We start from the raw sequence: 26330 nt of genomic DNA, 5'->3' as shown, positions 1-26330 counted from the left end.
TAGAAAATGCATGACTATTTATATGATGCAAGAATCTAACTTCAAAATATTAGTCACGATTTAAGGATTTGAATTATTTATTCATATCAAAAGGAAATTTTACAATCCATGTGATTGGATGCTTGACATTTCAAGACAAAATAAGAATTAAGTCTTATTAAATTTGTGAATTTAATAAAAAAATTCAAAAATAGAATTGCGACCCTTAAACAAAATCAATGAATGTAGTCATTTTTTAAATTCACTTTAAATAATTATCATTAATAAGTCCTATATATATATTATTTTTCAATAATAATAATAAAGGTTAGAGAAGGGGTAGCTGAAAAAACATGTGAATATGTTAACTGAAAGGCTCTAAATTTCTACTTGTGAAATTAACTTGTCAACATGCAATTTTTATCTGAAAGTTCTCTATGAAATCACAACAATTTTATAGCTATAGAAAGATAAAACCATGATTCAATGCCTACTCTCTCTGGAAGTAAATTTTTTTGTTTATATAAGGAAAAATTGCACAATTTTCATTAGCATTTTTATTGACAATCTTTTTTTCACAATCTTAACATTTCCTTAGTTGTAAACTAAGGACCCCAAAATGTTGGTGATCAATAGTGGACAAATTTAAGTAATATTTTATATTATCTTCTGCATGTGCTCACTTGTTTGTGAATTTACCACAACCGACTCAATGCATGTATTAATTATCATAGCGATGTGTTTATCTAAAGTTTTATGAGTTCCATATAAGTTTATACTTATGTAAATCCAATTTGTTAATTCTTATGCATTTTTTTTTGTTTCAAGGTTTGTGATGAATGCTTATCATTTTTAAATACTTTAAGAAAAAAGAAGATAAGTAAAGGACGTTAAACAAATAATCAAATAAAATTGTTAAGGTTAAGCCTAAGTTTGGCATGCAATTTAATTATGAAGAAGATGCTTATCAATTCTACAATTTTTACAGTTATATTATAGGATTTAATAGTAAGAAACAATATGTATAAAAGGATACGGTTGACAGCTTAAAATTAAAATCTAAGAGGGTTGCATGCTCCAAACATGATTTAAAAGTGGAACATAAGTGTGATGGATCTACACTCAAGAATCCAAGAGGGGAGACAATGACTAATTATGAAGCTTGCATGGGGATCATGCTTATAGAAAACGAAAAATATGAATATTTTGATTTTGTTGAAGTTCATAATCATAAGTTACACAATCTATCTACCACTCACTAATAACTATGACGAATGCGCTAATTATGTATCTGAAGCTCAAAATAGATTGATTTGATATCACATTTCAATTAGAATTAGCAAAAGTAATGTCTCATTGCATAATATGGATTCCAAACATTTATGATTGGTATGTGAATGAGTCAAATTACTTATCCCTTGATCCATTAGTGAATTATCTCTTAAGAGATTGTGAAAGATATTCTATTAGAAATATTCTTGTTATTGTTTCGAGTCATATTCGAAATCTAAATATAAAATCTTGGAGGCACAAGTGTTTGAAATTGACTTAGCTGATAAAGCTAAAGTTAGAACAAAAAACATGATTGCATATATGGGTGTACAACCTAATAGAAGTTATATGCATAATATTATCTCATACCATTACAATTATCTACAAACCAGACGAAAGTAAGGGATAATTACTTATGTTAAAGTGGGGAGCATGCTTTAATATTTTGAAGATGATATTAGGGTTAATCCATCATCTTCTTACGTTACACAATTCGATATTGATTCATTGATTACAAATATATTTTGGGATGCTATCAATATGGCAATTGATTGTGCATTTTTCGGTGAGGTTGGTACCTTTAGTTCAACATTTTAGTACCAATAAAGAAAATATGATTTTTGGTATATTCTCTGGTTTTAATCATTATAAAGAATTTGTTGTATTTAATGTGGCTCTTTTGTATAAGAGAATGAAGTTAATTAAATAGTTCTTCAGAACATTTTTTAAAATTCATGCACAAAGGAAGCCCCCAAAACAATTTTTACCAATCAAGATATCACCATGAGGCTTTTAGTAGAATAAGTTACAATTTATGTTCATTGCACTTGATGAAAAATATAATCAAGCATTTAGAGAATTTAAGAAATGATGAAATAAGTTTGTTATCAATAATGTAAAAGTGTATATATGAGTTTCGAGAGGAAGTAGAGTCTAAGACTATATAGAGAAATTCCTTTAACTCGTACTACATGATTGGAGAAAATTAGTAGTTATATTATATTTACAAAATAAAATACAGATGGCCAAAGTGTTATATGAAATATACATTCAAAGGAGGAATACAAAATGCATAACTAAGTGAAAGCTTCAATATTGATATGAAAGAGCACATAAAGGTGGACCCGACCGTATACATCCAAGGATTAGAATTAAAAACCAAGGTGAACATATACATCATGAGCTTTTAGAATCAGATGAGTCAAAAGATACATTTTCTTAGGGAATGTTATGACGTTAGATATTTTTTATTTATTTATAGAGTAAATTGCATTAACACTCTAAAATGGAGGCCTTAAAGTATTAAGGTCCCACTTTATATTTAATAATTATATAAATTTTACTTAAATTTCCATTGAATATATTTGACTAATTTATCATTAAAAATATCTCAACACTATTTATTATATGAATAGTTTTTAAAATAAATAGTTATTTAATTCAATTAATGTCTAAGCTTTATGCTATTTACTTTTTCGTTAATTGGAAATTTCGGTACTTCACGTCCAAGATAAGTAAAATATTAATCGAAATATCCGTGGTCCCACCTGTTACCTATATAAGGCAATATGTGCTGCTGCTCTTCGCATGAGAACCATTGCGCATTGCTTGAATCGGTTTTCTTTAATCCACTTTCGCTAGCAAAGAAGGACGACGAACTAACCTCTCTTGATTCACTTTTGCTGGCAGATAAGAGCGACGAACTAACCTCTCTAAATCGTCAATCTTTCGCTGGCAGAGAAGATTTCAGTGAGAGGACGGATTGAGCTGAAGTTGAAACGACCAGGTAAACTTTTGTTTTAGATATTTTATTCGTGTTTCTTTCTCTTGCTTTAAATGTCTTTTTATCTTAAACCCTATAGTTTTTTCCCCGATCAAGAACGAGGATGGATTTGAGAAGGTATCTGTTATGCACATTGTTATCAGATAGTAGTCTTTCAGTACAACATGAAAACTAACAATCCTAAGTATTGTAAAGTTCCCATCCTTTGTAGAACTCCATTCATTGTAAAATATTAGATCATGTACACTACTATCTATATTTAAAGATAATGAAAGTTCTCCCCAGAATATAGTTGATTGGGGATTTCACCGTGGACGTAGACTTCACATTGAAGATCGAATCACATTAAAATCGTGCATTCATTCTGAACATGGTATCAGAGCTTACCTGGATTTGCTCGTTGTGCACTCTCTCTTGAAATTAAGAAAAAAATTTTCTTTCCCAACGCACTTCCTGTCTCCGACGTTGCGGCACATCAAAATATTATTGAGGGCGAAACAGAAATCAGTGAAATAGAAAGCAAATCACGGCGTGACCCAGTTAGCTCGCCAAATTCTGTTGTAGCAGCTCATCTCTTTTGCCGTCTTCCTCACCTCATCATCTCCCAAAGGCCGACGTCGGCGAAGTTTCTTGACAGATAAGTCTCAAACGCTGATTTCTTGATTTTGTTTACCAAAAAAAGGAGGGAAAGGCAAAACCGGTTGGGTTATTTGTTTATTTGTCGATTAGTTGTTGCACGGGTAAAAAGTATTCATCATGACTGACCCAAAGGTTTCATACGAACCCACTGGTCGTCTTACCTCCACCTTACTCAATGAGAGAAATTTTTTGACTTGGTCTCGTGCAATAACTGTTGCCTTAGGTGGGCGTTCTAAAATTGTTCATATTAATGGACAGACCAAAGCTCCTGATATTGCTGACCCCAAATATGGTGAATGGCTTGCCCATGATAACCAAGTTATGACTTGGCTTTTTAATTCCATGGAACCTCAGATATATGAGATTTTTGCTTACTCTAAAACGGCTAAATCTCTGTGGGATGCCTTGAGTCTTATGTATGGACAAGCTGATAATTCCTCTGGAATCTATGAACTGCAACAAGAGATTGCCCATGTTGAACAAGGCTCTTCTTAGTCTTTTTTTGACCATCTTAGAAACCTTAAAAAGAAATGGGACGAACTTCGTCAGTATCGTCCCCCAGCCCAAACTATTGATGAATATATGAAGAGAGATGAGTATGACGGTGTCTTTCAACTATTAGCCAGTATTCATCCTGAATACGAAGACTTTAAAAGACAGATACTTATGAATCAAGAAATTCCCACATTCACTACTGTTTGTGCCATTATTCAAAGAGAAGAAACTAGAAGACGTGTTATGCAATCGACCTTAAAACCAGGGATTGATCAAAATGAGACTACTGCCCATGTTGCAAAAACAAATATTCTTCCTAATTTTGGCTATGGAAATCAAGTCTCTTGTGGTCATCATCGTGTGAAAGGTCGTGGAACTCGACCTACTTATCATTGTGATCATTGTGATCATTGTGATCATTGTTATCGTGATGGTCATTCTAAAGAACGATGCTGGCAGTTGCACCCTCACTTGCGTCCTTCTAAAGATCAGACCACCACTAAAACATCAGATCCAAAAATTGTTGCACACAGGCTCTTCAGATTTCCAGGGTTTTCTTGAACAGATTGCATCTCAACTACAACAGCTCCTTCAATCAAATAGTTTTGTTCACCCAGTAGCTGAATCAAACAATGTTGCTCACACCACTGGTACTCCCCTTGCCCTTTCTACTCTATCTCAGAATTACTTTATAGTAGATTCAGGTGCAACTGAAAATATGTGTCGTTCTTCATATTGCTTATTTGATTTGAGTACTGATAAAGCGGAATTCTTCCCTCCTATTACAGTTACTAATGGCACCACTGTTCCTATTCAAGGACATGGGAAGTTGAATTTATTTTCAATCAAAACAGATGCATTGTTTGTGCCATCTTTGTCTATAAATTTACTATCAGTTAGCAGGATCACTGAAAGTTTGAATTGCCATGTGATTTTTTCCAAGGACAAAGTAATTTTTCAAGACAGCAGAACCGGACTAACGATTGGTTGGTGGTCGCCTGCAACATGGTCTCTATGTGTTGGATTCTCCAAATAGTGCTTTGGTTTCTTTGAGAAAACCTGAAAAAGATTTTTACCTTTGTGCTCCTTAGAGGATTCTCCTTTGTGAAGATGCTTCCCTCTTTTCTTTTTGAGAAGTCTCTTGAACTCTTTGGCGATTTGGTAGAGCTCGCTATCCAAGTCTTCTTCTTCATTCTCACTTTCTTTTTCTTCCTTGGTGGCACTCTTTAGAGCTTTGGACCTCTTCCTTCGATCCTGCTGCACGCTTGCTTGCTTGTCTTCTTCAAGCTCCGCTTCATGAGCTAGCAAAGATCCCATTAGCTCATCAATGGTAATTTTAGACAGATTACCCGCTTCTTGAATTGCTGTCCTTTTGGGTCTCCATGAGGGTGGAAGAGCTCTCAGAATTTTTATAGTTACGTCCTCATTTGCCAATTCTTTTCCAAGGCTATACAACTTGTTCACAATGTTAGTAAATCTACTAAATAAAGAAGTAATGTCCTCATAATCTAACATTTTAAACTCTTTATATTGAAGCATGTAAATGTCTAGGTTCATCCTTTTGATATGGTCAATCCCTTCATATGTAACTACCAACTTATCAAAAACTTCTTTAGCATTTTTGCAAATGCCACATCTATTGTAGACTTTTTCACTTAACGCACATTGCAAAAACATTTTTGGTTTCTGATTTAATTGAATTTTGACCTTGTCGGTCGAAGTCTACTCAGCTCTAGGTTTGGGTATCTTATGGCCATGTTTATCTGTTTTGAGAACATCATTTGGTCCACATGTTATGACGTCCCGCACATCGATATCATGTGCACACACAAAGTCCTCAAACCTATTTTTCCAATAGGCAAAGTCTTCTCCATCAAAATATGGAGGTCTAGCGATGTTAAGACCTTCGGTTCTTGAAGGAACTTCATAAAAAGGAAAGGCCATGATCTTTGACTCTTTTAAAGATTGATTTCAATCTTAATTTGAGCTCCCACTCTGATACCAATTGTTGGTGCAACCTCGGGGGGGTCCTTCTCGGTTGCAACTAGTGCAATATCCCTATTTTGCGGTTTATGCGGAAATACAATGTAAATTGAAATTCAAACGAATTAGACAATTACAAGCAACCACAACACAGGATTTATAGTGGTTCAACTATACAAGTGTACGTCCACTCCTCTCTTGGCCTCAAGAGAGTATTCCACTATTGATTCTCTTTCAATACAATGGGTAAAGATCAAACCCTTACAATAATCTTTGTTACGGGGCAAGAGAACCATTTACAATCTTTGTTTAGCAAGTAGGGCAAGAGCACTCAAGCAATATTTGTTCACAGGCAAGAGCACCCAAGCAATCTTTGTTCATGGGCAAGAGCACCCAATGACCAACTCTAATCTACCAACCTAGACTAGAATTGAAACAATTACAAAGTATGGATGTTACCTTAACAAAAGGTGTGACACTTTACCTCTTGTGTGAGTGTGATGCAATGTGAGTTGTATGCTCAAATGTAAATGTATACACTACCGACGCCTTCAATCACCTCAAGCTTGGCTTCCACAAGCTTAGAAACACCTTGGTATATTTCTTCAAGGTTGGGAGAGGGTGAGAGGCAAACCATAAGGCTTTCTTGCAATTTGAGAGCTTAGGACCACTTAGGGAGTGGGTGATCAAGTGTGAGTGTTCAACCTCTCAAATGAGGTGAATTGGGGTTATATAGAGCACCTTTGAGTGCCTAAAGCCAATCCCCAACGGATAGAAAACGGACATAATTTTTGTCCTGTTTTTAGCCAAGACGGTCAGCCGGTCTGGAAAAGAGCCGTTGTAAACTAGCCATTATTGGCTAAGTCAGGGCCAGACGGTCGTCCGTCTGGCCTTCTGTTTCTGAAAAATCAGAAATGCAGACTAGACGGTTGATCGTTTGAGCTCTGTTTTGCTGAATTAAGTTGGGGCTGGGACATGGCTTGGGTTTTTGGACTTTCTGGTCAACCTTAAGCATTGTACACCTCACTAACATGTCCTAGGTCACTATAGTAATATGAATTACATATAATTGATGCATTTACATGAATGTGTATGCGAGAGTGTCTTAAGCCCTAATTCAGCCTAAGTCTTGATCTTCGACTTGATTTTGTGCAACAGTCTTCATGTCCATCTTGGCATGGTCATCTTGACTTAGACTTCATGTCCATTTTCATGTCCATCTTGGCATGATCTTGGCTTTGACTTGAGCATATGGTTTTGACTTGGAGTTGGTCCACTTGTTCTCATCTTAAACTAAAATATCACAACTCAATATAGCAATTAGTAATTCATGCTTATTATTATCAAAACCAATAGAGGCTGATGTGGCAAATGCTGACATGGCATTTCCCAACAATTATTATTTGTATCTTCTTTGATTAACTATATTTATTATATTCATGATTATAATGGATGTTGTTCCAATTGATATGATCAAACTGCAGACCTTTACTAGATCTGAGTTTAATACCTAAAAAAGAAAGACACAATTTAGATTAAAGTTTCTGAATGTGTTTTATATGGTACAAACCTCTTTTGAAGATATTATTGAAAATATTGATGAAATATAATGGACAAGAAATGAGGATTTCTGTAGAGACTATTTGTTGAATGTCATGTCAAATAGACTTGCAAAAACTTATAGCAAATAGAAAAGTGCTAAGGAAATATGGAACAACCTAGATACTCAATATAAGAAGGAGGAATAATTGTCCAAAATTCATCTAGTGGACAAATTCATGGACTTCAAATTTGTTGAAGACAAAAAAATACTCCCTCAAGTCACAGATCTAGAAAACCTAAGATCCAAATTAGTCACAGAAAAAATAAATGTTTGTGATCAATTTTTTGTTGAGACAATTATTTATAAGTTACCATTAACCTGATACTTATTTAAGAACTGAGATGTATAGGAAAAAGGTACAAGCGGGGCTGGATGATCTCAAATGATTCATACAAATTGAAGATGATAATAGACTTAAAAACAACTTGTAGATGGTGAATAGACGAAAATCTACAAAGGATATGGTCACTCATCCCAAGTATAATTCTAAGAAAACCAAGTCATACAAAAGTGAACCTAATAAGTTGGAGGCCAAAAAGAAGGCCAAGTATCACAACTGTGAAAAATGGGGAAACTATACAGTTGACTATAGACTATCAAAAAGGAGTGATAGACACACTAAAAAGAAAGAAGTCAATATGATAATTGATAACACTGAGCCTAAACATTTTGTAGCAATGGTGGGCGCAAAGGAGGTCAAGACCAATACTTCTTCAGATTGGTGGTTAAACTTAAGAACTATATGTCATGTTTGCCACAATAAGAACTTGTTGACCGACAACATTGAGGTTTCAGAGATTGTAACAATTGCAAATGGAGCATCAATCATAATAACCCAGAGAGTAACTGCAAATCTAACTCTATTTTCAGGTAAGAGAATAACTTTAAAAGATGTTAAAGTAGTTCCTAATTTAGAAAAGAATTTAATTTCACTTAGCCTTTTATTGCAATGCTAGCATGTGTATTTCTTTTCATAGTGGTAGTGTAACTTTATATGTTAACTCTCACTATTTCGGTTGTGCTTATCTAATTAATGATATGTATAAACTAAGTTTAGGAAATGAGACAATAAATCATACTAGTTCACGCTTAATTGATCATAATACATTGCATTGTAGATTGAGACATGTGAACTATAGGAAGATGGTCCAGTTTTTCAAAACTTATAACATACCATTAGATACATCTAATGGCTTTAACAGATGTGAAGTGTGTGCTCAAACATAAATTACTAGAAAACATTTTCGTCAGGTTTTTAGAAGCACAACTTTTAGAATTAATACATTCTGATCTTTGTGATTTTAAGAATTTCATAACTCGAGGAGAACGGAAGTATTTAATTATTTTTATAGACAATTTCTTTAGATATTATCATATTTATCTGTTAAATCAAAAGATGAAGCATTTGAAAAATTCAAAAATTTTAAGAGTAGAGTTGAAAATCAGTTAAATTTAAAAATTAAACGACTTAGAAGGGATAGAGGAGGTGAATATTCTTTAACAGAATTCAAAATTTTTGTGCCTCCGAGGGTATAATTTTTGAAACTACTGCACCTTACTCATCCCAATCAAATGACATAACTGAACGTAAAAACAGGACGTTAACAGAAATGTTGAACTCCATGTTGTTGACTACTGGCATGCCTTCCTGTTATTGGGGGAGAAGCAACATTAATTGCGAATCACATTTTAAATAGGTTACCACACTCAAAATTGATTGAGACTCCATATGAACTATGGTATAAACATCCTTATAGAATTGACCTCTTAAAGACCTGGGGTTGTACTGCTTATGTAAGGATACAAGACAAAAAAAAAGACTAAAGGTGGGACTTAGAACAAACATTTGTGTATACCTAGGATGTGCAAAAGATATTGCTGCAGACCGGTTCTTGGATCTATCAACCAATGTGGTGATAAAATCTAGGGATGCAATGTTCTTTGACGATAAGTTTCTTCGAGATCAAGGCATGACCTTACCAGGTCTAACAGGAATGGTTGCAGAATCGATTATGGAATCTGAACCAGTTACTTTTAAGTTTTGACATTAATCCCAGTTTGATCCTTGAATCAAAACCTAGGCGCACTTCCAAAAGAGATAAAGTACCCAAAGATTTTGGTGATGACTATGTAACATATAATTTAGAGAATGATCCATCTACCTATAAAGAAGCAATGAGATTTAAGGATTCTTTGTTATGGAAAGAGGCAACTGATGATGAGATGCACTCTTTACTACAAAATAACACATGAACTTTAGTTGATTTACCTAAATGTGCTAAGTGTGTAGGTTGTAAATGGGTCTTGAAGAAGAAACTAAATCTTGATGAATTTGTAGCTCGGCTACTCACCGGTCTGCCATCTAGCCATGATTAGAATTCTTCTTGCTTTGTCATCTATTGAGCACTACGTTGTGCATCAAATAGATGTAAAAGCAACCTTTCTTAATGGAGACTTAACTGAAGAAATTTACATAAACCAACCTAAAGGGTATGTCATGAAAGGTCTCGAACATAAAGTTTGTAAATTAAACAAATCTTTATATGGTCTTAAACAAGTACCTAAATTATGGCATAAAAAATTTGACAAAATAGCTAAGAACTTTGGGTTTCAAACTAGTAAGTAGTAACTCTGTTAAATGTCTTTACTATAAGTCTGGGTCGAATAAGGTTGTAATTATTTGTTTGTATGTAGACGACATGCTGATTCTTAGTTCTGATAAATTTGTAGTGAGTGACATCAAATAAATCTTAGCTAAATAATTTGACATGACGGATCTTGGTGTTGTAGACACCATTCTTGGCATGAAAGTAAATTTTTTTTTTTGATAAAGAATTATCCTTAGCTAATCCAGTTATATAAAAAACTACTTTCTAGATGGGGATACAGTGGTTGCAAACCGGTGAGACACCATATGATTATAATAAAAAGCTTGTATCGAATAATGGTAAAGCTGTGAATCAGTCAAAATATTCTAAACTAATTGGTAGTCTCATGTATGTAATGAGTTGCACTAGGCTAGACATAGCCTATACAGTAGGCATGCTGAGTCGCTTCACATGTAATCCTAGTACAGAGCACTGGACAGCCTTCGAAAGATTTATGAGATATCTTAAGGGTACTACAAACTATAACCTTTGCTATACTGGACATCCTCCAATTTTGGAAGAATATTCTAATGCATCATGGTGCTCAAGATATAGAAACAATAAATCCACTAGTGGTTATATTTTTACATTAGGTGGAGCAGTTGTTGTGTGGAAATCTAAGAGACAGACTTGCATTGCTCTGAGCTCTATGAAATCAGAACTATATGTTCTAGCCTCAACAAGAGATGAGGCAAAGTAGATAAAGAGATTTGATCCAGCATATTCTATTAGTAACTTGAAGGTAACCTCTTTGAGTTTGTTCTGTGATAATCAAGCAATGATAGTATTAGCCAATACTCACTCTATAATAGTAAGAAGAGACAAATTAGGTTAAGACAGGTCGTGCTGAATTATTTTATTGAAAAAGGAGTGATCTCTTTGATTGATATGAGATCAAAGAACAATATGACAGATGCCCTTACAAAGGGATTAGACAAAGATCATATAGGTAGGTATTAATCCAAAATTCTATGTTATTTTGAATTGTTTCGAATATGATTTAGCCATTATTAGCATTCATGACAATTTACATATTTTCAGATAATTTGGTAAGATTGTGGAGTATAAAGCTTTGTGAAGTCATTCCACATTGATGATGTAACAACCTTTATATGAAGCTTGATTACCTTATTATTCCAAATAAGAAATATGGAAATTGTTAATATGTTTCAATGATGTTATTGTTATCTTTATATCATTCCACATTTGATGATATGGCCTTCATCGAAAAATTTGTCATTCCAAATTTGATGATATAATTAATAACTATGTTGGACAAGATGCTATAACATTCTAAATAGAAACATGGAATAGTTCTTTGTAAAAGAATTTAGTTCTTCGTAAATATATTGTCTAAATGATTGGATTTATATTCTTATGAAATTCATTGATAATTACAGGGAATGACGAAAATGAAGGAGATCATCTTAATCTGAGCTCGATGATGATGATTTACTTGATGAGTAAAATCGTTCAAAGTTATAAGGAACTATTAATTGTCCATACAAATTAAATAGTTTATGTAGAACCTTAATTTGGTTTTATTTTGTTTAGATTTATTCTAAAGCTAATGATTCTGGTTTAAAATATTTATTTGAATTTAATTGGATATTATTCAATTTTGAAAAGTTATGAATGATTCTGTATTGAGTTTGAACATTACATTTCTGGGACTAATATTAAAGCCATATGTAGAACATAAGAGGAGATTGTTGAGATATTTTAGTCATACCCAATTTATGTTGAGATATTCAAGTTATACTCAACTTATGTTCTAATAATAGGCCATTAGATTAGTTACGATCTAACAGTGTAATGGGCATTTGTGGGAGAGTCTAATTACCAATAGAACTTGGTGTGGTTCTATAAATACTAGTTAGAAGCAACGATCTGGGTATTCCAATCTAGATATATCTATGGTGTAATGCTTTAAGCAACCTTGTGCTTAAACCCTAACCCTAACATTTCTTGTTCCCTATCCTATTACATATGGGTTCTACATGTTTATTTTTCACTTTTTTTTTTGTCGCATCTTTGCAAACAAAAGATGCTTAAGTGTTGCTTGTTTTGTTTACTAATGTGAAAAACTTGTAAGACAAACTTTCTTAATTTAAGTGAGTTTTTTTGCTGAGGTGATATGCTAATTTTCTTATCCTATTATTTTTCAAAATTTTACAAAATATATAGAATTTTGTAAAAAATAATAAAATGATAACCATATTTAAAACTTTTTTCACAAAAAGTCTTTCATTTCTTTTTCTATACCCTTGTGTCGTTATATATGGATTCAACATTTTTTTGCTCTTACCGTTTTTTTTTTTCAACCCACCGCAATTCCGCAAATGGTGCCTGCTTTGTAAAACTGAGGGCTACAATTGCAATTATGAACAGATCAGATTATTATTGACGTAAACAAACACACTAGAAGTCTAGAACCCCAGCCCCTGTAGCTATTATTACTATTCAAGTCTTCCTGTTTCCTCGTCGCTGGGAGAGTCGAAGTGAAGTGAAAATAAATGGAAGCAGAAGAAGTTGTTGAAAAGGGTTTTGGAGGTGATGTGATTCAGACATGGTTGAATCGACACCATCAGCTGTACACTAAGGCCACCAAGCATCCTTTCATCCTCAGTATCCGAGACGGAACGATCGATATCTCCTCCTTCAAGCGATGGCTGGTAACTCCTAATTCTCCAATTTCTCCCCTTTTCTTCCATGGTGGTTGCAGTGTAATATTTCCTTCGTAGTTTGCTCAATTGTCGTCTTCCATGGATCTTATTTAAATTTATACAGAGAACGAGCAACCGTTAAACCCAGAAGTCGAGTGTACATACGTATTTCGAAAGGGTTAACACTGTTTAATGCTATTTTTCTCAAATTAAACACGGTAGAAGGTAAAAAGTCAACGTCGCACAGTCGATGGGATTAAGCTAACAAGATCAGGTTATTTATCTTTAATCATCTGTCTCGTCATACACACTCATTCTCTCTCTCTGGAGCAAAATATGAACGGGAGAGTTGTTGTACCCACTTATCATCCGTTGCTCTCTTTTAGAAGTTATAATCGTGGAGATTCAAACGCTTCGCTTTGGGGATTTTGTGAGAATTGCTTACCCTTGTGGAATAAGAAACATATGGATCACCAAATCAAAGGAGTTCAGTGATGTATTTTATCCCGCATGTCTTCTTTCCTAATAGGCAACTGAATTTGTTGTGGGTTAGATAGAAGTTAATATCTTCAAATCATTAAATTGAAGGAATTACAAGTTAAACACCCTGTCTTCCCCTGAACGGAATTAAATATTCAGTCTTTGTTGTAGGTATGTGGTTGAGTTGGTAACTTGGCTTCAAGTTCTGTCAGTACTGTTACTCTTTGTAATATTTAAGCTTGGTGATGAATATTGAGTAGAGACTAGAGAGCTTCCATAAAATTTAGAAAGCTAGAAGATCTCCAGAGTCAGGATTCAATTTAGTTCCACATACAAGATCCCGAATGACTGTAGTCCAAAAACAAGCAATTACTGTTGATGAAGAATGAAATAAGAAGGACAGGGTTCTTGAGAGCATAAACCTACACTACAAAGAAATTAATGTAGAAGTATTTGAGTTAAGAATCATTCTGCAAGAGAATCAAATGAATGTTCTCAGACTTGCAGTAGAACAATTTCCCACAGATTTATCAGAAAAATACAGAAAATTCGAAGCTAAAAGAAACAAATTTTTTTTTTGGGGTGGGGGGTTGAGGGGGGAGGAATGGGTCTATCACCTATGCCTTCTCACCAGATATCGGTAATGTGGCAGTTAAACCACACTCTTTCTGAGATAACTGTCACCTACAGTAACTTGGCGGTTAAACAAATCCCCTCTTTTCATTAAATCAATTGTGAGGCCTATAGGGCCATCACATTATAGAGGCCTAAAGGTTTGAGGCCAAAATGGATACTATGAAGGAGGTCTTCTAGAAGAGCTGAGACTTGTGTTACGAGTAATTGAACTTTACTTAGACACGAAATTAGAAGGTTAACTACAATAAAAAATCTAACTCAAGTAGGCAATTAAAATAGAAGCTTCAACTTAGCTAAGACTAATAAGGATTGTAATAACATATAGGGAACAGAATCTTCTAGAAGCATTCTTGCACAAGGTGGTACTGCTATGACATTGTCCATATGAACATTGAATAGTTAACTTTTTCCTGAAATGTATTTTGGTCTTTCTCTTCTTGATCCTTTGATCTGCATCGAAATCAATTCACGGATTACCAACTTATCATTACCAATAGCAATGATATTGCCATTTTAAATAAGAGGATGTCTCAGCGAAAGTCTTCCTGATGTAAGATGTCATTCAACCCAAGAGGCAAGAAGACCAGCTTTCATATGCCAATATTAACTTCGAAGATAAATTTCATCATCACTATTTCCAATAAGTGCCTTGCTTAGCTTGTAGAGATTATTTGGATGTTGAGTATCAATAAACCTTTGAGCTAGTTGTGTCAACAGTTCACTAGAGAGTCGTGAGGAATTATTACACCTTGTGTCCGAGCATGTGAACCTTTTGAAGAGACAATGTACAAATGACAGAACTACCAGTTGTTGGTCTACCACAGGGCTGAAGGTTTTGTGCTTATTTTTCTGATTATAGCCTTTTCCTACTTTTTGTGCTTTACAGTGAGCTGGATTATGTTCTGGCTATCCTTCTGAACTGATCAGATTTCTAAATGTTGATGGAGCAATTTGTTTCATTCTCCATCATAGATGAGGTAATGATGTTGAACCCCATTTCTCCTCTCCTTCCCCACCACCATGTTCTCTAGGAGCTTAGAGCTTGGAGCCTGAAGAAAATGAAACAAGAGAAATAGGTGATTAATTGAGTTCTTTGAAATTTATACGACCATTCTCCATCTATACTGCTTTCAAGTCCTTGTGTTCCATTAGAAGAACTTGTCTTTCAAAGACCTATTTTCATTTGATTTAATGATTGTGGTCAGGAATCAGGTTTTTATGAGGTATAAAGAAAATTTTCATTTCCCGTCTATAGTTTGGGGTCATTCTTCTAGGCTTCTATTATTCTTTTTTTGAATACAAGGCCTCTGTCACTTTAGGAAGAAAGTGCCTTCGCCTTGATGTAGGGGAAACCCTAGAAACTAGGGGATCTATAAATTGGGCTACTAGACTCTTAGAATGAAACACCTATTCTTGACAGATAGTAAAGAAAAGGAATTGCAGCACCTGAATTCTGATTAATCATGCATATAAGACAGCTAAAGCAGAGAAAGAAACACAATAAGTCCTAACTGATAATCATAACGAAACAAGAATCAATAGGGGAACAAGGGGATGTGATCTTGGCACCATAACACTAAATTGAATGCAAGAGTATTAAGAAACTTAAAGAAAATAGAGTTGTCCTAATCAATATCAGATTTCTAACAAAGAATTCAGCAATTAACAATGTAAAGAGAATCTTAGGAAGTTTTGTTTTAAAGAAAACTACTACGAAAGAATAAATGAAAAATATTTAGGGAAAGATAAAGTTACCTGCTGGTTCTATCTGCCAAAACAGGGGTTAGAAAATATCTAGGAACAGAAATAATATAAGGAAAATATTTCAGAACAATGATGAAATCCAAGAAGGGGCATAGGGTTAGGATGGAGAAATACATCAAGATTGTTGTATGAGCAGTGAGAATAGAGAAGGAGACAATGAAAAGAAGAAGTAAAGTAAGAAAGGGTACACAGAGAACGTAGAAAATTCTGACGGACAGAATAGCAGGGAAAGAGGAAGAAAGAAAAGAAAACTGAGAAGAATAGAGAGAATCGATAGAGAGAGAAGAAAGAAGAAAGCAGCTATCCTAGACATGGAAGAAAAGAAGAAGAGATAAGTCTGATCATGCAAGAGAGAAAGAAGGAGGAAAAGTGAGGACTTGCCCAAGAGAGAGAGGAAACCAAGCTAGAGAGATCTGCACAAAAGAGAGAGAATCTTTTTTTTTTTCATTCATTGCTGCCCAAGAATGAATTTCATACAAGATTTTAAATAAAAGAATTGAGCCCTCCCAACCCTACATGCTTAATTCCCAAATTAACCCCAACTTTTAAGTAGAAAATATAACCCAAACCTAAAATAATTCAAAATTGGGCCAAAATAGACTCTAGGCCCAGCCTATAAAGACTCAACCATAAAATTAAAAAAATTCAATAGCAAACTACTACCCAACCCACTAAGATGCTGTCGTGGGATGATCTCTATGTCGGCTTTGCCGGTAAACTCGGAACTGCCCACTGATTTCCTCATCAACTATTTCCAAATTCATGTAATTTGCAATTTTAGCTTATTATACCTTTTGCTGGTGAGGGATTTTTTGTGTTACTTTTTTTTTTGGGGGGGGGGGGGGGAATGAGGGTGGGGGAAGGAGTTGTGTATGTCAGAGATTCATTTATCTTTGATTGTTCACAATGGCTTTTCCACTGTCCCTGTTATACTAAAGTGTGCATCGCTACTTCCTCTCTCTCTCTCTCTCTCTCTCTCTCTACCTCGAAGCTGTAATACTAATTATTAATCTGCTTCAAATAAAAATGAACAGGGACAGGATTACATATTTGTCAGGGAATTCATCCCATTCGTAGCTAGTGTTCTTCTAAAGGCTTGGAGGGAGTCAGAAGATGGATCAGACATTGACATAATTCTTGGTGGCATGGCTTCTCTGAATGATGAGATTTCATGGTTCAAGAAGGAAGGTTCAAAATGGGATGTCCTGCTATCTGGAATTTCACCACAAAAGACAAATCAAGATTACTGCAAGTAATGTTTACACCTGAAATATCATCATACTTTATCTCTTGCTTCATTGCCTGTCTGTCTGTCTTTCTTTCTGAGCATAATGTCTGTTGGGCTCCTCTAAGCAATCTTCTGGGGCAAAATCTATTTAATTATATCAGTGTGGCCATTCGATTTGTCATATTCTTTTGCTTGGGTAGAGAAAAGTTGTACGATGACTTATGTAGGATGAAATTCCAGTAAACGATCCTCCAATCAAGTAAATAGTAGTATAGAAAATTCTGTATAAAGTCTATAAACCCATCATAACTTAGTTATGATCCTCCACCATATGTGTGGTGCAAAGGCCTGCATGGAGGTTGTGGATGTCCTGCATACTTTTTCTCCACTTTATGGCATCACTTTTTTTCTTCCATTAAAGGTCAAACTGTTTATAATCTGGTTTGTTTCTTCAGGCTCCGCAACTTTGATTTGGTAATGTCGATTCTCACTGGGCTCCTCAAGTATGATTCTATATCATTATTGTCCTAGAAAAGCTTTATATCATTATTGTCCTAGAAAAGCTCAGCTTAGCTCATTGACTAGCTGTATCATTGTGGCTTAATTTGTGGCTTATGCTGATGGGGAGTAGTCAGGAGTGGATAGGTGGATGAAAAACATAAAGTGCTTTGTATCTGGGAGTGTGACCTATGCTAGCACTCCCATGTCTACTTTTCTCCTCCTGAAAACAATGGGACAGTTGTATGTTCACATATGGGAAGAAAGTGACAAACTCAATTGAGTCCTGGTGTAGGCCAGACTCCAGACAGAATTCTTTTTCTCATATATATATGGGAAAAAGAATGGCTTGGTTGCATGGATCTTGAGGCCGGATAAAGGAACATATGGAATTAAATGTCATGCCCAGAAATATAAAATCTCATTCATGTTGATGCCCAGTGCACTCTCACCAGCCCCTACGGTGGTCCAGGGGCTACAAAACCATTTGTGAACTGCTGTCTATCTATATAGATAAAAAATGTACATAAATGTAAAATTATTGTATCCTATAGGTGCTAAAGATTAGATTTTTGGAACATTTGCTGATCAAGAATGCTGTTGTCAGATTTTTAGAAAGCATGATGGGCTCAGAGGTTGAATATACAGTGGCTATGACTGCATTTTGGGCCATTGAAGCTGTTTACCAGGAGAGTTTCTCTCTCTGCCTGCAAAACAACACTAAAACTCCTGCAGAGCTAATGGAAACCTGCCAGAGATGGGGAAACAATGGTTTTAGGCAATATTGTGAATCTCTTCAGAGAATTGTTAGTAGGCGTCTTGAGAATGCATCAGAGGATATTCTGAGAAAAGCCGAGGAAGCTTTTGTTTCTGTTCTTGATCATGAAGTTGGTTTCTGGGACATGAGTTATGGTGAATTATGATGGGTGGGCTACCTATGTATGTTAGTTCTTGTTTGGATGTTCTCTGAGGCATTTAAACGATGTTATCTGAACAACAATCGTATTGTTCTAGGAGATCAATAGTTAACAGGAACTTTGTTATACAGAAAATTAGTTTTTTTGTGGATTTCGTGAGTGTATGTTGTATTAAACCGAAAACAGTCAAACAAGAGAAATATTAGTGTTTGTAGTTTAGTTACATATTTTCTGGGAAAGAGCTGTTTGGTGTGCTGCTTTGAGTTTATGGAGATGATTTTTCCTTGTATACCCAACAAATATATGCTAGTTCAGGTTCAGGTTGGCTTGGTCAATTATTTTAACTTAGAAGGTATGCCAACATTAATAACTTCAACCATAGCCTATAAAATCCAGAATTCTAGTTGGTTGTTTAGAGTTTATAAGACTTGAGTCCCCTAGGTTGAGTTCCATTGAATACCTCATTAATAACTTCAACCACAGCCTATAAAATCCAGAATTCTAGTTGGTTGTTTAGAGTTCCATTGAATACCTCATTAATAACTTCAACCACAGCCTATAAAATCCAGAATTCTAGTTGGTTGTTTAGAGTTCATAAGACTTGAGTCCCCTAGGTTGAGTTCCATTGAATGCCTTGGGTGGCCTAACCACTCCAAACCTACTGCTGTGTGATGGCTAATGATATGAGTTTTCTATATTCAGTTCTTCTGACTTTTTTTTGGGAATATGTATATATATTTGGGTCAATGGGTAAATATTCAGTTCTACAGACACTTGAGTAAAAAGCAAGTTGCTGTTCTTGAAAGGTTGTTAAATATTTTTTGTTATTTTCAACATAATTTTTGCCAAGTAATCAGCATGTGTAACCATAGAGCTAATGATCTGATGGTGAAGAAGAAGAAAGGAACGAGCCAAGTGCAACTGTCACTACTCCCACCACTGCTCTCACAACAAAAGGTGAAAAGAAAAAGGAAAAAGAGGCAAGAAACCATCTCTCAACTGAAGAGGGTGATGAGCTATAGATATTTCAGAATACAGACAAGTATGAGGGTGTGAAAAATCAAGGCAAGATTTGTTATTTAGTGCCAGAAGCAACAATGTCCATAACTCTTTCTGTGGATGTTTTCATGCCACAGAAGAGAACTAGAAATTCAGCCAAGATATCCTGATTTCCACATTTCCTATGACCATAATGTCCCTAGCCAAACAAAATTGGAAGTTCTGATCCCCAAGACAAAATCTCTATTCATGACAGAAAAACACGGTCCCGCATCCAGGTCAAGGAAGTGGAACCAGAAATAGCCAAGAATCAGTCGGTGTGATTCTTTCAATAAAACCAGATTCAATTCATCGGGTGGGGGCAATGAGGTCATTTTATGTGATGTCGAGCTTGACGGGTGTCTCAGAGAATCTTTTCTTGAACGGAAGTATCTCGAAGCTGATCCACATGGAGATGTTTGGTTGGTCATGAGGTGATAAGAAGTGTGTGTACTGAGAGAAAGAAGACCAAACTATAATTGCTTGCTGTGTACACCCTCCTCCATCCCACTTCAAAATTAATACTATTTGGTTGGACAAGAGTAAGAATTAAGAACAGAGAAAAAAGAGAAACACCATAATGGCAACAACAATAGCTGGTGTGAGCCTATCTTCCACTGCAGCAGTGGTGGCTAAGACAGATTCATTCAACAAGGTTCAGAAGAGCAGTTCTCCATGTCTGGTGAGCCTCCACCCATGGAAGATGAACATGAGCATGAAGCAGCAGCTGAACATTGGAGGGAGAGGTAGTGGTCGCATGTACCTGAGGGCTGCACCAGATAAGATATCTGAGAAGGTGACAGAGAGCATAAAGGGTGCAGAGGAGGCTTGTGCAGGTGACCCAGCAAGCGGCGAGTGTGCGGCAGCATGGGATGAGGTGGAAGAGGTGAGTGCAGCAGCCAGCCATGCTAGACAAAGGCAGAAGGAGAGCGACCCACTGGAGGCCTACTGCAAGGACAACCCTGAGACTGATGAATGCCGCACCTATGAGGATTGAGGCACTCCTGCCTTTTTCATCCTGTTATTGATTCAAGTCTACTCTATTGCAATCCTCTCTTCAATACATTTAGCTGTTTTTAAGCTCTCTGCTTATCTGTGGATTTGCAGTTCTTTTGAAAAAATTATATTCTCAGATCTTAAAACATGAAGAAACAAAAACTCAGAACTCTGATCATTTATGGTATAAGTTAGATGTATATAGTTTCAATGTAACAACAAATATAGGCACTGTTACATGCCATAGCCATTCTGTGTTGTTGATTTCCTATAAATATAGATTGAGATTGGTAAATAATGATAAATGAACTGCTTGTCATTTTCTGTCACAATTAGTAATTTTACTTTAGGTCTGAAAATTTCAATTTTTTCTTGAAACCCTTTCAACCAAATAAAACCTACATGAAAATTAGAGCCTTTCCTTTTTGAAAATTTTTTTATTTCACTGTGAACGAGTAAAAACTTCTGTCCCAGATATTATGCTCTAATTAAGGGTTTATAAATCAATGAACATGGCCTGAGCTCCTTTTTTCCAACCTAAGCTGGGTTAGGAACTTAGGACTGGCAAGTGCAAGAACCCTTGGCCCAACCTAACATTGATTCTAACGTTAACTTGATTTTTTTCTTCTTTGGGAAAAGAGTAATTTTACATAAAAGGGTGGAATAACTATTTAATATAATCTGTGATTTAGCTGTCTCAAGACAATTCGAATTCTTAACCTTACATTATGAGGTGTTCGTCTTTGCCAATTGAAACGTTAGCTTTTTGATTGTTGGAGGGGTTTTCACCATTCACAATTGATAAGGTGCATTTTACTGTTTCTTTTTAATGCATTAAAATGGGGACAAATAGGGTTAACATGGTCCATCAAGGTCGAACAGGGCAAACCAGAGCTAAAACAGGGTCAATTAGGATCAAGTCAGCCTAGCCCATTAGGGTAAATCAAGGGGAGTTTGGGTTGGGGTGAACCTGACAAAGTTGGGCCTGGGTGAGATTTTTCAACTCTGAGTCAGGATTATGATGGGCTTGCACTGACCTAGGTTTGGAAAATGCTGTCCCAACCCAGCCTCATTTCACCCAGAAAACTTCTCCTTAAGTTTGATTTTGAGAAATAATTATGTGATGTGGTTGAACCGTGGTCGACCAGATTTGACGGCCCAAACTATTGTCAAGCCGCGGTTGAACCAAGAGGCGGGGCCGTCTACTTTAACATGCACACATAGAACTGTAACCAGCTTTTCCCAAGCCCTAGGATGGCACTCCTAGTCAAACAAGAACAGTGTGACCACTCGAAGAGACCAAGATGGACTCAACAACCATTCAATGCGGGGGTGCCCTAAATCAGACGATCAAGAAGCACTTATGGAAGTCGATCACACGGCCAAGGTGATGCCCGAACACATATTTAAACCTAACTTATTGGCACTGTCAGGTACATTCTAGTGTTCAGAACTTTACAACTTGCATTCTTTTCCTAGCTGTGAGCATTTACTAACTTGATTGTCGGAAGTGTTCCATGGCTACCCCAGCTGAGCACATTGTTTTGCAGGTCAATTCAATTTACATTGACAAATAGGTTGTTAGAACAACAATGTGCATTTCGAATTCTTAGCTACAGTTCAAAGATTAGTCTACTTTGACATATTTTGATGGAGGTCTGAAAAAAAAATTCTTTCTAAGATTTGTAATTGAAGCATATTAATCCAAACCAAAAACTCTATGTTGGACATAAAACCAGAGAGTTTTATATGCATTTCCTTCTTGTGGTATAATATAACTCAATGGATAGAACTTGCACTACCTTGTGTTACAATTTCCAACCCATTAAAGCAAACCATCTCTTTAGCATTGAAGAATGATGGGGCCTAAGGTCGTACAACAACTGATAATATCTCCATCAAACCACCCATTAAACATGAGATGCATGCTGTCACCAACCCACCATTGAAGACACTTTCTACCTACTCCTCTTTCTGAGATCAAGAATGATACTTTGCCCTTCAGCATTGCTTTTAGAAAAGCTGCAGTTACTAACATGTAGCCAAATGGGATGTCAGATCTGTGAATTGCATCAGAGCACAGCCCCACAATTTTTGTTTTTCTGGGTAATCCATGAGGCTGCCAGCCCTGCAATTTGATTCCCATTCCAAGAAGAATGCTAACACAGAACAGTTCATTTGCTCTGTGGTTTGAGATTATCAGATCAGATTTCAATTTAGGTCTGAATTCTTATTTCAAAAACTTTCTTCTAGATCCATGCAATCATCTTTAATTGTGCAAATTGAGAGCATTCTTTCTTCTGTGCAAATGGTTTTCTTTTTTTTTTTTGGTGTAACTGTGCAAAAGGTTTTCATTCCTATCAGTGGCATTTTTGGGATTTTTTTTAAATCAGTTCTCATTCTTATCTTTTGATATTTGTTTTCACACTGATTTTTTTTTTTATTTTATCTCATAATTATAATAACCTTTTTGGGCATGATTTTGGCTTAAAATTCATTCTTATCATGTTTGAAGCAGTTTTAATGAGCATGTGCTTATATGACTTGAAAAACTTATTTTTTGATTTCATTTGGTCTTACATTAGAAAAACATGTCCCTCTCCACCTATTTTTCTCTTAAAAATTCCAATTGACTTTCCTAAAGCCATCAACAACTTGCATCCCATATAAAAATAAACATTTATAGTTATTTACTTATCAAGCTTATTTTTTATTTCATAGGAGGCAAATTACATAAAAATCTCTTGTATTTACAATTAATTATATTTATTATTCTTAAAAAAAATTAATTACAGATATTCCTTACTGCTTCAGCATAGCTGTCCAGTTATAGTTTTCAATTCTTAACAGTAAGGAGCGTCTATAATTGAATTATTTTCTTTAAGGAATCATTGATGTAATTAATAACAAAACAAAGAGATCTATATGTAATTACCTTTTATAATTTATTTTTATGACAAAAGTTACTAAACCATTTTTAATTTTTCGACCAAAAATAAATTTTATAATTTTTCTGCTTGATTCTTTACTGGGTATGCAAAAGAAAAAGAATTTGCCAAAATGAATTGAAGCACGCAAATATTGACCCAGATGGTGCTGCTTAAACAAGATTCATTGAAAAACTGAACAAAAAATCACCAACCAAAGAGATGGTCCATCCATACATGAATCTAAGATGGTCTTTACAAAACGATTCATCTCTATCCATACACTTCCTTATCCATTCTTGGTTGAATTCTATCCTGAAACCACAAAATAAAGAAGAATTTTGTTTCAACTTTCAAATCTGTTCCAAACCCAGAATCTATTAGATTGAACGGATTACAAATACCACTTTCAGATCTTTTATCCGATGGTTAATAATCTCATCACCACAAACAAATGATAACAAACATTTAAAACCCATCAAGCCATCAACCCATTTGTATTCAAGGAGAAAACCAACATTACATAGAAGCTCTGGACTCAGAAATCTAGAATCAACCATGGATGCCAAACAGTAAGATACACAAGCAACACTTTAACCCCAAAAAGCCTATTACATCATAGACCATGACCAATTCAACCACACAGAGACTACTGGATAAGGATAAACACGATCAAGCTCAGCCTTTAATCTCAGACATGAATTGCTGCACTAGAAAGATAATGGGCACAGATCAGCAGAGGCCATTATAGGCTGTGAAGGACCGGGGAGTTGCCATGGTCTCAGCAAAGGATCTGTTGCCTCAGGCGAGCCCATCATGAAGGGATCGCTAGTATCTTCCATGAAGCCAAGGAAAGAGTTCAGAGAACCCAACCTATCGTTCAATTCAGACATACGAGCCCTAAGAACCTGGTTCTCTGACTCGATCTGGTTGTAGTGTTGTAGGATGGCTTCGGCTCTCTGTGCAATCTCGGTATTTTGTTTCTGGAGTTCACTTGCTTGGATTATCAGTTCATCCAAGTGCTGTTGCTTCTTCTGGCGAGATCGCCTCGCAGATTCTCGGTTGGAAATCATCCTTTTCCTCTTCCTATCATCGACCCCTGCGTATTGGGGATCTCCTTCGGAACCAGAACTGGTGAGTGATTGCCCAGATGACATCCTAATTAATTCTCCGGGAAGATGTGAAAGATGGGTATCCTAAAGAATCAAACTTTCAAGGATTCGGAAAACAACGATACAAAATTGATTAAGAAATAAAAATGGGTACAAGCAGATCAATCAGAAAGGAACGAGTTCATGAGAAAACATAGAACCAGTAGAGAAACACAACAGAGAAAGATTGGAGAAGACGAATCCTGCGCAGAAGGGTAGCGTAGCTCATAAAGTCTAGAGATGTGATTTCCAGAGAAGAAAACGTAAAACACCCGAGAACATGATATAAGAAATCAACCCCAGAAAAACAGATCTATGAAATAAGCAAAGAAATCAAACAATTTATCAAAGAAAAGAAAAAACCCAGAAAGATGAAAAGAAAGAAATACTTAGCCAACCCAGATTCAAAACCAGAGGAAGAACAGAACGATTCGATCAGACGGAGATGAGAGATATGGATTGTAGAATGGAGAAAGGTTTGATGGACACTAGAACAAATCTTTTATAGAGAAAGGAGGATGGTTTTAATTGATTAAATAATATTGAAAAAGAGATTTGAAGAAGATTTGAAGGAATATTCGGATTTGAAACTCTTGATTGAAAGCTAAAGAGGACATCAACGCGTCTCAACAGCTGTCTGAAACCGATAGATTTCAAAAAATATTCGTTTTTCTTAACTTGACGTCTTAAACTTTTCTCATAATTAAAAAAAAAAATTAATATAGAGAATCTTAACTGGACCGGGTCTGATCCGGTTCAATCTGTAAAATGAATCAATCTTTAATCATATTAACTAATTAACTATACTAACTTCTTGTTGGTTTGGGTTGGTTTTTCATGTTTAAAGAAATATTTCTAAATAACTTTAGCTTTTTAAATATCTATTTCGGTTTCAATCTATCTAATGGGGTTTGGATTTTGATGGGTTTCAGAAAAATCCGGAAAGCCAGAATTAGATGGATCATGATTTAGATTAATGGGGTTTTTTTTTTCTTTCTTCCAATACTTAGATTAGTGATTCTTAAAGTTTATTGTTTACTATTTATTGACTTGTTCATTTGAACTTTCAATAGTTTGGTTCAGTGTACTCTTTTTTTATAAACAATAAAATTCTCTAAATAGGACAAGTAATATTATTATTATTATTATTATTATGGTTATTTCAAGGTATTTTAGGTAGTATGATCAACCAGTGGTAATCATTACATTTAGGTTAATGTTATCCTTTTTTTAATGAAACAATTAATGTTATTTATTAATAATTATTATTTTTATTACACTATAAAGGAAAATTTACATTTTTGGATATCACTTATTAGTGATTTAAAGATTTAATGGATTGAATAGACAAAAATATTTAAATAAATGGAAATTTAGTAATGTTTTTCGGGTTCAAGGTTTAATAGTTGCAATATGATATATTTGAATTGGGACCCATCAAATTTGTGCAAAGGAGGAGAGATTCCATTCTATCAACTCTCTCTTGATAGAATTATTTTTTACTGCTAATGGTCGATTTCCACATTGCCAATGATGGGTTAGTCAAGTGATTAAAGACCCGCCTCTCACGGGGAGATTCTGGGTTTGCACCCACTCGATAGCATATATTAGTAGTTTAGTTCCCACT

The 26330-nt window shown here is 35.2% G+C and overlaps 2 protein-coding genes and 2 pseudogenes across 3 annotated transcripts; 3 read left to right on the top strand and 1 right to left on the bottom strand.

The window, feature by feature from the left end:
- The first annotated feature begins 3790 nt into the window (after positions 1-3790).
- Positions 3791-4168, top strand: LOC149011176 (uncharacterized). The gene has a single exon (XM_089162577.1). The coding sequence runs from the start codon at positions 3791-3793 to the stop codon at positions 4166-4168; it is 378 nt and encodes a 125-aa protein (XP_089018703.1).
- Positions 4169-12797: 8629 nt separating this feature from the next.
- Positions 12798-20292, top strand: LOC149011175 (heme oxygenase-like, multi-helical). 2 transcript variants are annotated; one of them, XM_089161401.1, is made up of 4 exons: positions 13005-13077; positions 15071-15161; positions 16983-17200; positions 18282-20292. In XM_089161401.1, the coding sequence occupies exons 2-4, from the start codon at positions 15120-15122 to the stop codon at positions 18595-18597; spliced, it is 576 nt and encodes a 191-aa protein (XP_089017527.1). In that variant the 5' UTR covers positions 13005-13077; positions 15071-15119; the 3' UTR covers positions 18598-20292. The 2 variants fall into 2 exon arrangements, with proteins under 2 accessions (XP_089017525.1, XP_089017527.1); XM_089161399.1 differs by lacking the exon at positions 15071-15161 and having other exon boundaries at positions 12798-13077.
- On the top strand, positions 20208-20712 carry LOC149011174 (calvin cycle protein CP12-1, chloroplastic pseudogene; annotated as a pseudogene).
- A 3550-nt stretch (positions 20713-24262) lies between these two features.
- LOC149011173 (bZIP transcription factor 53 pseudogene) lies at positions 24263-24709 on the bottom strand (annotated as a pseudogene).
- Between the last annotated feature and the right edge of the window lie 1621 nt (positions 24710-26330).

Source organism: Hakea prostrata, chromosome 7 (genome assembly GCF_041222555.1).
Source record: "Hakea prostrata isolate BN-2017 chromosome 7, UWA_Hpros_2, whole genome shotgun sequence".
Lineage (NCBI taxonomy): Eukaryota > Viridiplantae > Streptophyta > Magnoliopsida > Proteales > Proteaceae > Hakea > Hakea prostrata.
This window is presented reverse-complemented; position numbering and strand designations above follow the sequence as displayed.